Here is a 12,464-nt window from a genome sequence, read left to right as displayed (position 1 = left end):
GGGGGGGGGGGGGGGGGGGGGCATGAAGCAACTGATTCATGATTGAACAGTATAAACAGATAATATCAATGAACTGATTATTGAACAAATGAACTGATTGGTAACAATAGTCATGAACTGATTAGTGACAATAGAACCGAATCACAGACACAACTTGTGGCTGATAACAACATCTCACACTGTAATGCATGCAGACAGATGTGAGCTTAAACAGAGTTCCATGAGAACAACAATATTCATTCTGTTAGAGCACTAAGGACAGAATGTGTCATGGAACGAGCCGTTACATCACGTAGGTAAAAGCGAATAAATGAGCAGGGTGATGACCATGCAGCCGCAGTGCAAATGTCCTGCATTGACATACCATTATGCAGAGCAGTCGAAGATGCGATACCCCTGGTTGAGTGTGCTTTGAGGTTGACAGGAGGCTCTAGATCTGATGCTCTGTAGGCTTCAGAAATGGCCTCACACAGCCAGTGTGACAGGCGCTGGGTGGATAACGGGCGGCCTGCGGATGCATCTCTATAATGCACAAACAAATGTTGAGTTTGACGCATTGCAGCTGTGCGCGCTATGTAACACGATAACGCCCGCACCGGACAGAGAAGATGAAAAGATGCTTCTTCTTCTGATCTGTGGGGGGGAGGGAAGAATCCCACCAACGATATCTGTCTCGATTTAAAAGAGCTCGTGATGCTTTTAGGCATAAAGGCTGGGTTTGGTCTTAAATCAGCTGAACTACCGTCAGCCTGGATTCTGAGACATGACGGAGCGGCAGAGAGGGCAGATAAATCACTCACCCTCTTAGCGGATGTTAAAGCCAGTAGCAGGGCTGTTTTAAGAGACAGGAATTTAAGTGAAACTTGATCCAGAGGCTCAAAAGGAGCTTTGATCAGGGCTCGCAGGACCAGCGTTAAATCCCACTGTGGAACGAGTGGGCGTGAAACCGGTCTATGTCTTTGTACACCTTTTAAAAACCGCTTCATCAGCGGGTGGTTAAAAGCTGTTCTGTCCCCGAACCCTTCGTGGCAGGAAGAGATGGCTGCAGCGTACGTTTTAATCGTGCTGAACGCCAACTTCCTATCCATCAGCTGTTGAAGAAAGGACAGCACGCCACCTAATGGACATGAGGTGGCCTCCAGACCTTTCTCTGTACACCAGCGCTGAAAAGCCGTCCACTTTGATGTGTACAGGGCTGTGGTAGATGCAGCACGTGAATCTTGAATTGTGCGCACTACCTCCTGAGGGAGACCCATCCTCTCTAAGCGGGACCGCTCAGCGGCCAGACCCACAGGTGCTGGCCTATTTCCGGGTAACTCCTGATCGCTCCTCCTGCTTGAAGGAGAGCATCTTCCCTCCATGGCAGTTTCCACGGGCGACCTGACAACAGACGCTGCAGGACCGGGAACCATGGTGCGTTCACGCGCTCGGGAGCTACCAGGAGAGCTGTCAGTCCCTCCTCCTGAACTCGGTTCAGGAACCGTAAAATCAGAGGAGGAGGAGGGAACGCGTACAGAAGCGTTTTGGGCCACGGGCTGTGGGCAAATGCATCCACCCCCAGCGGTGGATCGTCTCGAGGGCTCAGGGAAAACCATAACTGGCACTGAGCGTTCTCTCGCGTCGCAAACAGGTCCACAGCTGCTTTGCCAAACTTCTGCCACGTCTGAAACATCAGGTCTGGATGGAGGGTCCAGTCCGCGTGACGTGGACCGCCCCTGGACATCACGTCTGCTCCTCTGTTCAGAACGCCGGGTATGTAAACCGCTCTGATGGAAAGCAGATTTTGGTGAGCCCAACACAGTAGCTTCCGCGCAATGTGTAACATCTGGGCTGAACGCACACCCCCTTGGCGGTTTATGTACGCAGCAGTCACCATGTTGTCTGTGTGAATCAACACGTGTTGATTCTGTAGCACGGGAGCAAAATGCTGAATCACATTCAGCACTGTGCGACACTCCAAAACATTGATGTGGGCTGATGTGCGGTGGGGCCACAGCGCCCCTACTGCTTGAGATAGGCATGTCCCCCCCCAACCTGACAGAGACGCGTCCGTGAAGACTGATACGTGTGTCGAGGGTTTGCTGACGGGGACTCCCTCTGACAGAGCCAGGGTGTTTCCCCAGTGTCGGAGGTCTGCTCTCACGGAGGGAGGGACAGTGATCATCCGTCTCTTTTGTTTTACTGGATCCACACGCAGGCGCGTAAACCACCTCTGGAGGCGCCTCATGTGTAACAAACCCAGCGGGACCACTGTGTGAGCTGATGACATCATTCCCAACAGCTTCATGACGGAGACAGCTGTTACCACTTTGCCAGGTCTTACGTGGCGTAATTGGTTTTTTAGAGTGTCGATTCTTGTTTGTGATAAGCGAGCCGTCATGGTAATTGAATTTAATTCCACTCCCAGATAAACAATTGTCTGGGCCGGGAAAATCGAGCTTTTCTTCCAATTTATGGCGAAGCCCAGATTTAGCAGGTGTGATGCCAACACCTGAGCCTGTATCAATGCTTCCTGTCTGGAGTGAGACAGGAGCAGCAGGTCGTCCAGGTAAAACAAAACTCTCATCCCTGCTCTGTGCAGTGGATGCAGGGCTGTCTCCACACACTTTGAGAACGTACGAGGTGCGAGGGAGTACCCGAAAGGCAGCCTGTTGTACTGGTACTTCATCCCTTGAAAGGCGAAACGCAGAAATTTTCTGTGTTTTGGGATGATTGGTATGTGAAAATAAGCATCTTTTAGATCGATGGAAACAAACCAGTCGTTTTTCTGGATGTTGTCCAACAGCTGTCTGTTCGTCAACATGTGAAAAGGTCTGTTCATGATCGCTTTGTTGAAAGCTGACAGATCCAGAATCGGTCTCATCCCTCCGGTCCTTTTGGGGACCAGGAAGTAGCGTGAGTAAAACCCTGTGTTTTCCTCCTCGTTGGGAACTCTTGAGATTACACCTTTTATCAGAAGCTCCTGGACTTCTGCATTTAAGGCTGAGACTTGGTCTGGTGATGATAGGACCGTCTCTATAACTCCTCCGAACGGAGGGGGTCGGGTTGCAAACTGCAGCGTGTAACCCTTGCATAACACTCTGTCCATCCATCTGTCCGGTGAGCATGTTTTTAACCACTCTGCGTGACGTTCGTGGAGTGGACGTGCGTTTAAATGATGTGCCGTGTTTTGAACGGATGTCATCCAAACCTCCGCCTCGACCGCCGTCATGCGTCGCGGAAATGTTTTCCGCGTGACCCAAGGCGAGGCTTTCTCGAAAGGGCTGTTCTGCGCGCGCCCGTGCGCTGTGACTGGATCGCGGACCAACCTTCATGTCCGGGCGGGGCGGTGTGCGCTGAGGCGAGGCGTGTGTCAGCTGGTGACGTCCAGAGGCTGCACGTTTAACGTCGCTGTGCGAACGTTGAGAGGTGGAGGGCGTGACGTCATCAACGCCGTGCTGTCGAAGTGAAGGTTGTGAACTTCGCGGGAGCGCACGTTTCCTCTGGAGGGACGCGCGCCGCTCTCGCTGAGGGCGGGGCCCGTCATTGGATTCATTCAGCTGTCTCACGCTTATGTCGCCGTGAGCTGCTGATCGCAGAGGCGCGATGGGTGACGGCTGTTCGCGTTTATTCAGGAAAAACGTGTGTTGTTTTTGCTGAGAGCGGGGACCTCCACCGGACCCGGCCTGCGGTCCCACATTTATCCCGATGTGAGCCGGTGAGCGCCGGGCAGCTGTGCGTGCATCATCGGCACAGTGCCGTTTGGATGGACGCTGCTTGTCTCGCTCGGGTGCGCGTTTAACACCGTTTGAGTGGTGATCGTGCGGTTCTGTTTGACAACAAGATATTTCGCTTACCGTGGTGTCACGTGAGCGTCTGGGCATGTGAAGGAGCGGCGGTGGGTTTAAAAAACCTTTATTTAATGCCACCGGCTCTCTCTGTGTGGAGGATGTGTGTGTAGCGGCTGTGAGCTCATCCGAACTTACAGACTGGCTAAAAACAGGCATTCTGATTTTTGAAAAATCATTTATTTCACTTCCTGTTTCGTTCATACACACATCCCCCGCAGACCGTCATTTCTTAAACCTTCTCCCTCGTGAGCTCTGCGGTTTGTTTGACCCGAGCGCCGTCTGCAGGCGATCTCTGGGGAAACGCTGAAGTGCAGGCTGCCGGGCTGAGGAGGGGTGGTCTCTGGCGGGCGGGGCTGGTGGTGGAGCTGGGCGAGACGAAGCTGCTGCTGCCGTGGAGCGTCGGTGCTTCTGCCTCTGCTCTCGACGATCCTTCCAGCGAGCTGGGGGACGGGATGAACCGCGCGGCTTGATGAGATGACGTACCGCTTCCGACATCTCCTCCGACTGCTTGGAATTCGCCAGCATGGTCTTCAAGCTGCTTCCGAACAGCGCGTCCGATGAGATGGGGCCCTCCATGAGGTCCTTGTGCAGCTTTTCCGGCAGCAATGGAGAGTGACGGAGCCAGATGGAGCGTTGGATTACCGTCATCCATGAAGCAATCCTCGACAGGCAAACCGTGGAAGCGGCGCACATGTTGAGGACGGCGTCTGCCGATTTACACAGGGAGCTCTTTGTCTCCTCCGGCAGGCCTGAGGCCTCCAGCCTCTTCGACATGCTAAATGCTAACAGCGCCACGTTGTTGTTAGCCGCGGCCGCCTGAAAAGCACACTGGTGGGCTCTGTTGGAGAGCGCGGTCGCCACCTGGTCGTGTTTCCCCGGAGGGACGGGACGCTTCTCCAGCCTGGACATCTTCGCTCCGAAGGCTTCCGCGAGGCTTGGCTCAAGGGGGGGTACCGAGGGAAAGCCCCGCTCGGTGAACCCCTCCACTCTGGTGATGGGGGCGTAAGTGGAGACGGGCGCCCTTAACCTACCAGGACCGGCTGCGGCCTCGTTCCAGTACGCTGTCACCGCAGGAAAACGAGGCCAAATGGGATCAGGACGGCGAGCCGGCGTGGAGCCAAACCTTCCCGCAAGATCATCCAATCTGAGCGGGGGGGGTGAGGGGACGGAGAGCCCCTTAACGCTAGCAGCTTCCCGGATAATGGCGGGCAGCTCCGAGAGGAGCGCGCCCACGGCAGGGAGCGATGTGGTCGCTGAGGCGGGAAACCCCGGGGGAGTCGAGCATCCGCTCGGCCTCCCTCTTTCCAACACTGCGCTCCCCAGGAGGGAACGAGCGTCGGGGCTGCTGCTAGCGTCACCGGTCCCAGAGGAATCATCCGATTCACTCCGAGAGCCGGCGTCGAAGAAATCCATGGCGTCGTCCAGCGAACAGTCTCCCGCCACGGACAGGCAGTCCTCGATGGTAGCCTTAAACAAGGCTGCTCTCCTCTGTCTTTCCTCCGGTGGAAGCTCGTCACAGAGGCGGCAGGAGGAAGCGCGAGCGACGTGGCGGGGACCCAGGCATCCCTCGCAGGTGTCGTGCCGGTCGAAGCTAAGCAAGTAGCCGGTCTTGCACGAGGGACACAAACGGATGGTGCTGGAGCTGGACATCTCGACGAAAAAGGTCAGTTTATTCTTGTTTTATTATGCTTGCTGAAGAAAAACTGGGAGCAGATTACCCGCTCTTAACGTAATTTATACGGATCGGGTGGGGCCCACACAGCAGGTGGGCGTGGACTAATTTTTTCAGTACGATGCTTGCGCATAACGGGATAAACCCATCAGCGACAGCCTTAAAGGGCGAAGCCTATATGACATAGAACATTGAATTTATCCTCGGTTGGCAAGAAAAAGGAGTCCTCCCTAAGTGGCACTCAAACTGTAGACACCCACGTGAAAACATTTCTGATTTCTTACTGAGCTAACCAGTTACACCGCTTTCTATTACCTCGGAGCGCATCCTCTTTACTCCTTCTGTGTTTGAGTCAACCTGACCTCATGCTGAGTGGGCAGTGCACACTAGCTCAGTCGTAGCCCTGAATCGTATCCAACTTCCGACCTGTCTCCAAACTCCCATTTATTTCTAAAATACTGGAGAAAATAGTTGAGTCCCAGTTGAAGTGCTTCCTGGAGGACCACGCCATCTTAGAGCTATTCCAATCTGGCTTCCAACCTCTCCACAGCACTGAAACTGCCCTATTGAAGGTTTTTAATGACATCTTCAGATCCACAGATACTGGTGATTCTGTGCTGCTTGTCCTATTGGACCTCACAGCCGCTTCTGACACCATCGACCATGAGATCCTCATTGCTAGGTTGGAGCAGTGGGTGGGCATCACAGGGTCAGCCCTCAATTGGTTCAGATCCTTTTGTGTCTCCATCAAGGATTTTAGTTCTGCAGCGACAGAGCTTAAATGGGGGGGTTCCGCAGGGGTCCATCCTTGGGTTCCTCCTATTCTCTTTATACCTGCTGCCACTTGGTGCTATTTTCCGGAAACACAACATACCCTTTCACTTCTACGCCGACGACTGTCAAATTTACTTCCCCCTAAGACATAATGGTACATGCTCTATTCAACCGCTGCTCAACTGCCTGGCTGACATCAGGGACTGGATGTCTTTAAACTTCTTAAGTTTCAATGAAAAGAAGTCTGAAATCATGTTGTTCCTTCCGAACGACACAATCACAAACCACTGCATCGACCTCTCCGCTCTAACCCTGTCAGAAAAACAAAGAGTCACTAATCTGGGAGTGATAATGGACCCTTCCCTGAAACTTAACAATGATGTAAACATGATTGTTAAATCATGTTTCTTCCAACTGAGGCGGCTGTCTAAACTGAAGCCCATATTGTCCAAAAATAACCTGGAGACAGTAATACCTGCATTCATTACATCTAGGCTTGATTACTGAAATTCACTCCTGTTTGGTATCAGTCAGACCTACATTGCACGACTACAACTGGTCCAGAATGCAGCAGCCCGATTTTTAACCAGTACAGGCAAAAGAGAGCACATCACACCAGTTTTGGCCTCACTGCACTGGCTACAGGTTCACCTTCGAATCCAGTTCAAAATACTCCTGTATGTCTACAAATCACTGAACAGTTTCAATCTCTCTGATCTGCTACAACCGTATGTCCCTCCACGTTCCCTGAGGTCAACGGACCAATTGCTCCTCACAGTTCCAGGAACTCGTCTTAAGCGCAGAGGTGACAGGGCCTTCTCTGAAGCAGGACCAAGACTTTGGAACGAGTTACCTCTGCTTGTCAGACTGGCCTCCTCCCTCTCGGTGTTCAAGTCCCGTTTAAAAACTCACTACTATTCAGTAGCTTTCAACACAAGATGATCTGTGTTTTGAACCTGTATGCGCCACACTCGTTTGTCGTCATTATCTGCATCATTTTTATGTCTATATTTCTGATTTACCTCATTTTGTATATTGCTTTGTGTGTTGTCTGTTGTTCTGTCTGTACAGCACTTTGGTTGGCCTTGTAGCTGTTTTAAGTGCTCTATAAATAAAATGGTATGGTATGGTAGCTGGTTATGGCACTGTGTCATTAACGAGTGGAACCACAACTGATTATCAGTTCTCAACGTCACCTATATGTCAATAAATAGCAATCGCAAGCATGTTGCACAGCTCTGATGATTCTTGTATCACGACCAGTTGTGGTCAAAAACTGACATGAAATAACAATTAGGATGTAAACAAGCAAGCTAATAGTTACTGCTTTGCCCCATAATTGTTTAATTGGCTATTTACCCATCACATACAGTACAGGCACAGTGGTGACTGTCTCACCATATGGCTCCAAATTTCTCCAGCGCATCGATGAGGTCAGCCTCCACCACAGCCTCACAAAGACCCCTGACATGGACCACAGGACTAGGCGAGATGAGATGGGAGTCTTCAACATTATCCTGAAACACACAGAGCCAACCACAGTGACACAAGGAGAATTTACTTTTCTCTGCTCCCCCCTCATCTTAAAAAATACATCACCTATTTTCATAATTACATAGCTAACACTCAAATTAACCTTTAAAAATTAACCAGTCATTAATTTCAACTAAAGTCTTCAATCTTAGATCAACTTTCTAATATTAAAGCTCAGAATGATTTGAACGTCCTCATCTGCTTTAATGAGAATAAAGCTGAAGTGATTATGTCTGTGCTCAGATACTGAAGGACCTCTCTTATAGATCTTGGAAGGCTGGAGTCTGTCAAAAATCAAAAACAAAAGATTTGATTGTGAAATTTAATTCTAATTTTAACTGAGAAACAGTTGTGTTCAGTGTTAAAGAGGACCCTTTTTTTAAATGAAGCGTTTCTCTACAGTAAAATCCTTTGTATCTTTTAAGGGCTTTGAAAGAGAGATCTGTGCTTTTTTTACATCCTAACTAGGTTATTGTAGCTGTGTGTGTGTGTGTGTGTGTGTGTGTGTGTGTGTGTGTGTGTGTGTGCGTGCGTGCGTGCGTGCGTGCGTGCGTGCGTGCGTGCGTGCGTGTGTGTGTGTGTGTGTGTGTGTGAACTTCAACGTTTGATCGTATCTCTCCTGTGTGGACTTACCTCACTGTCACCCTGAGAGGGTAGATTTTAAAGTTTTATTGATGACATACAGTATAAAGCATCTAACGGGTCATGTGTATCTCTCTGACCTCTTGCAGCTTTATGTCCTCCACATCATTTGAGTTTAACATTCATATTAAACAGGCACCAATTCTCAAAATCCAAAGTTTAAAACACGTTTTATTAGGCCTGTCGCGATAAACAATAAATCAATTAATCGCATGATAAATGAAAATTATCAACCTCGTTTTCATTTATCGACTTTATTGTTTCTTCGTGTCTCTCTCTTTCTATTGAAGACACTGGATGACAAAAGACTCAACTTCGGTGCTCTTCATTGACCCCTCTCTTTCTCTTTTCTCTTTCAAATCTGTTTTAATTATCCAAAATCGTGTTTTTGGATCGTTAAAAGCAGCTAAGCTGAGAAGCTAAGCAACAGGCCGACTTCGGGGGAAAAAACTTATGTCTTGTCGAAGCTCCAAAACTCACGGTTGAAACCCGTGTCTTTGTGTAAAAAGCTGTTTTTCTCTGCAAAAAGAAGCTGAGAATTTGTTTACTGATTTTTTTTATTAAAAGCTTTGTGTGAAAAATGCTATGCTAAAGAGTTCAAACCACACCAAGCATCTGCCGTTTTGAGAATCGAAAAACAGAAACGAGGGACAGCCCATGTCACGTCAAGTGTCCTCCCTCCCATTTTTCTTAAAGAAACACGCTGCTCGCTCCCTCACTATCCATCCTTCGGTTCAAACAGTCTTATACTGCCATCTAGTGGTCGAAAAAAGGTACTACACACAAAACGAATTACCATCATTTTGCCTTAAATTTAATTAGTAAATTAATAGCAAAAGTAAAAAGTAAAAAGTAAAATTAATTAGTAATTATGGTCAAATTTCAAACAATATTATTGTTTATCGCAATAATTTCTGAGAAAATGAATCGCCCAGCAAAATTTGTTATGGTGACAGGCCTATGTTTTACTGGTTTTTAGATCAGTGTGAAGGAATGGTTTCATTAACTTTAAGGTTTTGCTGCCTTTACAACGATTATTAATGAGTTTACTTGTTCTCTTTTGTATTTGATGGTCTTTTGCATATTTTATGGGGCCGAGATGGTGTATGGGGCCGAGATGGTGTAGAGGCAGGGCAGCCGGTTTGGGACCCGAAAGTCCCAGGTTCGATCCCCAGTCACTGCACATCACGTGGCGTCTCTGGGCAGCACGTCTAATCCCCAAAATGTCCCCCGGGCGCTTTCAATAGCTGCCCACTGCACCACCTGGTGGTGGATGGGTTAAATGCAGAGACTAATTTCGCCATTGTATGGAAACATACAGTGCTGACATTGTGATGACATTATTATTATTATACATACATTTTGGTCAATCAACAGCAGTTGTTTTTACTGAGCTTGTATAAATAATCTTGAAATCATCTTACTTCTGTAAATTACTGTTAAACTGCAGGAAAAAGAACTGATACTTGGTTTAGATTAGAAGTTCAAAAGGCTTAAGAGAACATAATTATAAAGCTATGGGTGAAATAGGAACACTTTTATTAGCAGGGTCTTAATAATATGCTATATTCACTTTATATACTATAATAACTTTAAGCTCATAACCTTTTTCAGAGCATGTTTAAATCCACCCAGACGGGTGTGAATGTCATTATAATTTGAGTGTTTTAATGATTTATTTGGACTATTTTGTCCCAGGTGAACACAACACACTACTTCAATGACTTTTTTTGTTTACAAGTTTGAATTTACTGTGGATTTCCTCTAGTCCACACAGGGACAAAGAATATATACAGGCAAACCCAATGATGGTTGGTTGCATGTACCTTAAAATGTTGCACCCCTTTTATAGCCTTTTGTGTCCATCAACGAGCTTCTGGCATAATTCTGACTGGACATTTGACCACACATTCTGGGTAGAGTTCAATGATGGGGTTCCCTGTATGGATTAGGCTTTGTAGCTTTTCTGTAAGATTGTTGTTTGCTTTGAGAAGGCTGATCCAGAAGACTGATGTCTGCCTGATCCATTCAGAAACCAGTTTTGATGTGTTTTAGGAATCATTGTCTTGCTGGAACACCTGTGTCTGTTGATTTGAGAGGAAACTGGAGGCAGATCTTCTTCTTCATTAGTCCTCCATTTTGTGCAATGCATCAGTACCACATCATGATGCTACCAACAACATGCTTGACAGTCGGTGCAGTGTTTTTAGATCTGAAAGCTTCACCTTGACTCATCCAAACAAACAGCTGATCGTTGTGGCTAAATAGATCTTGTCTCTCTTTGACCATAAAACTAGTCTCCAGAGTATTTTTGGCTTAGAGCGGAACGTTGGCAGACCTGTTGCCTCCCAGCAAGAAGGTTGCCTGATCAAATCCCTGCTGACGACCTTTCTGAGTGGAGTTTGCAGGTTCTCTCTGTGCATGTGTGGGTTTTCTCCGGGTACTCCGGTTTCCTCCCACAGACCAAAAACATGCATGTTAGGCTGATTGACAACTCTAAAATTGTCCCTAGGTGTGAGAGTGTGAATGTATGTTTGTCTCGTTTGTCTCTGTCCCTGTGATGGACTGGAGACCTGTCCAGGGTGTCCCCCGCCTCTCGCACAGTGATAACTGAATGACACTAGTGACCGCCGCGACCCGAAAAGGAAGAAGCGGGTAAAGATAATGGATGGATGGATATTTGGCTTGTACATGTGGGCAGCTTAAATTTTCAGTCCAGCTTGAAGGTGTCACTTTTAGAGCATTGGCTTCTATTTTGGTCACATCCCTCTCAGTCCAAGGTGAAGTAAAACGCTCTTCCCTGTGGACAGAGCCACTGGTGTTTCATCAGTTTCCAGTTTTTAACAGGCTTCAGCTTTGGTGGTTCCTGGGTTCTTCCTGAACATCCAAATCAACTTCTACTCCATCCTAAATCGTCAGAGTTCCTTGAACAGCTCCCGTTGCTGTAAATTGTAATTAGTGCTATCAGTGGTGGATTAAAAACATTCCACATTAAAATCTTAAAATAATTGAAGTTGTGTGTTGCATTCCATCCTGAAAAAGGTATAGTTCAAATAAATCATTTCCAGCCTGTTATTTGATATGACATCAGTGAGCGTTTGTGAACCTCGGAACAGTGTTTTGCCTCATCAGAGACTTTCTGTGCTTGAGAATTTAAAATGTGCTTTTTTCACCATATGGACTTTGCCAATAAATAAGACTAAAACTCTCAATGAGTTCAGCTATCATTCCACTGATTCTTCAGCTGCTGTCTCACACAGAGCAGGACAGAGAGCTCAAAGCAGCCTGGATGTGATGCAGTGTTTGCACGGAGAGGATGCTGCCATGCACCTTCTGACAAAATGACGACAGCAGCAAACGAGTGCGCGCGCTCACGCCCCTACCTTTGCAGTGCTGAGGGGCTGTCGTCGGGTAATAATATCTCCAATTCCTTACCTTCTGGCCCCCTCTCCACCGGGCCCGGCTCTCTGCCTCTCCGTTCCCGGGCAGGGAGCCACTGTCCGAGTCCTCCCCCTCCTCCAGCTCATCCTCCGGCCCCGGCTTGTCGGTTTTCAGGCGCTTCGCCGCCCTTCCATATTCCCCTTCCTCGCGGTGACCCGCTGCCTCGTCCGTGGACATGTTGTCGCGGACTTGACGGGGACCGGGTCTGGATTCCGTTAGTCTGATACGTCCATGGCGGATTACCTGTCCTATCGTCCTCCCTGGCGGCTCCGCCCCTGGCTCCTGTTGTACAGCGGCTCCCTCTGATGTCTGTGAGGGGTTTCGACACGCCCCGCCCCTCATGGCTCCTGGAAAGGTTGCGTGTGATTGGCCAGTTAGGTGCGTCAATCACTCGGTGCTCAGCAGAGGAGGTTCAGTGAGAGCCCAAAGCAAAGATGAAGAACCAAAACATTTTGAGGATTTTATTTTAAAGGTGTCAGAGCACCTGAAATTCTTACACACACCAGCCTTTAGCCTTCTTCTATAAAGACCATAATAATTTGGGACTCATTTTTGTGATAATCTAAGCAGAT

At 48.3% G+C, this 12,464-nt stretch overlaps 1 protein-coding gene across 1 annotated transcript in view; it reads right to left on the bottom strand.

Annotated features, from left to right (window-relative positions):
• LOC119414044 (heterogeneous nuclear ribonucleoprotein L-like) overlaps window positions 1-12,122 on the bottom strand; it is a 71,760-nt gene extending 59,638 nt beyond the window's left edge. The window contains exons 1-2 of the mRNA XM_037681159.1: window positions 11,887-12,122; window positions 7,675-7,793 (exon numbers count right to left, since the gene is read on the bottom strand). Of these exons, the coding sequence (XP_037537087.1) occupies window positions 7,675-7,793; window positions 11,887-12,069 (302 nt within the window). The 5' untranslated portion in view covers window positions 12,070-12,122. The remainder of the gene's footprint in view (window positions 1-7,674; window positions 7,794-11,886) is intronic.
• Window positions 12,123-12,464: the final 342 nt, after the last annotated feature.

Source organism: Nematolebias whitei, chromosome 1, assembly GCF_014905685.2.
Source record: "Nematolebias whitei isolate Nwh7 chromosome 1, NemWhi1, whole genome shotgun sequence".
NCBI classification, from domain to species: Eukaryota; Metazoa; Chordata; class Actinopteri; order Cyprinodontiformes; family Rivulidae; genus Nematolebias; species Nematolebias whitei.
The sequence above is the reverse complement of the archived record's forward strand: the minus strand, read 5'-3'. Positions and strand labels throughout refer to the sequence as shown.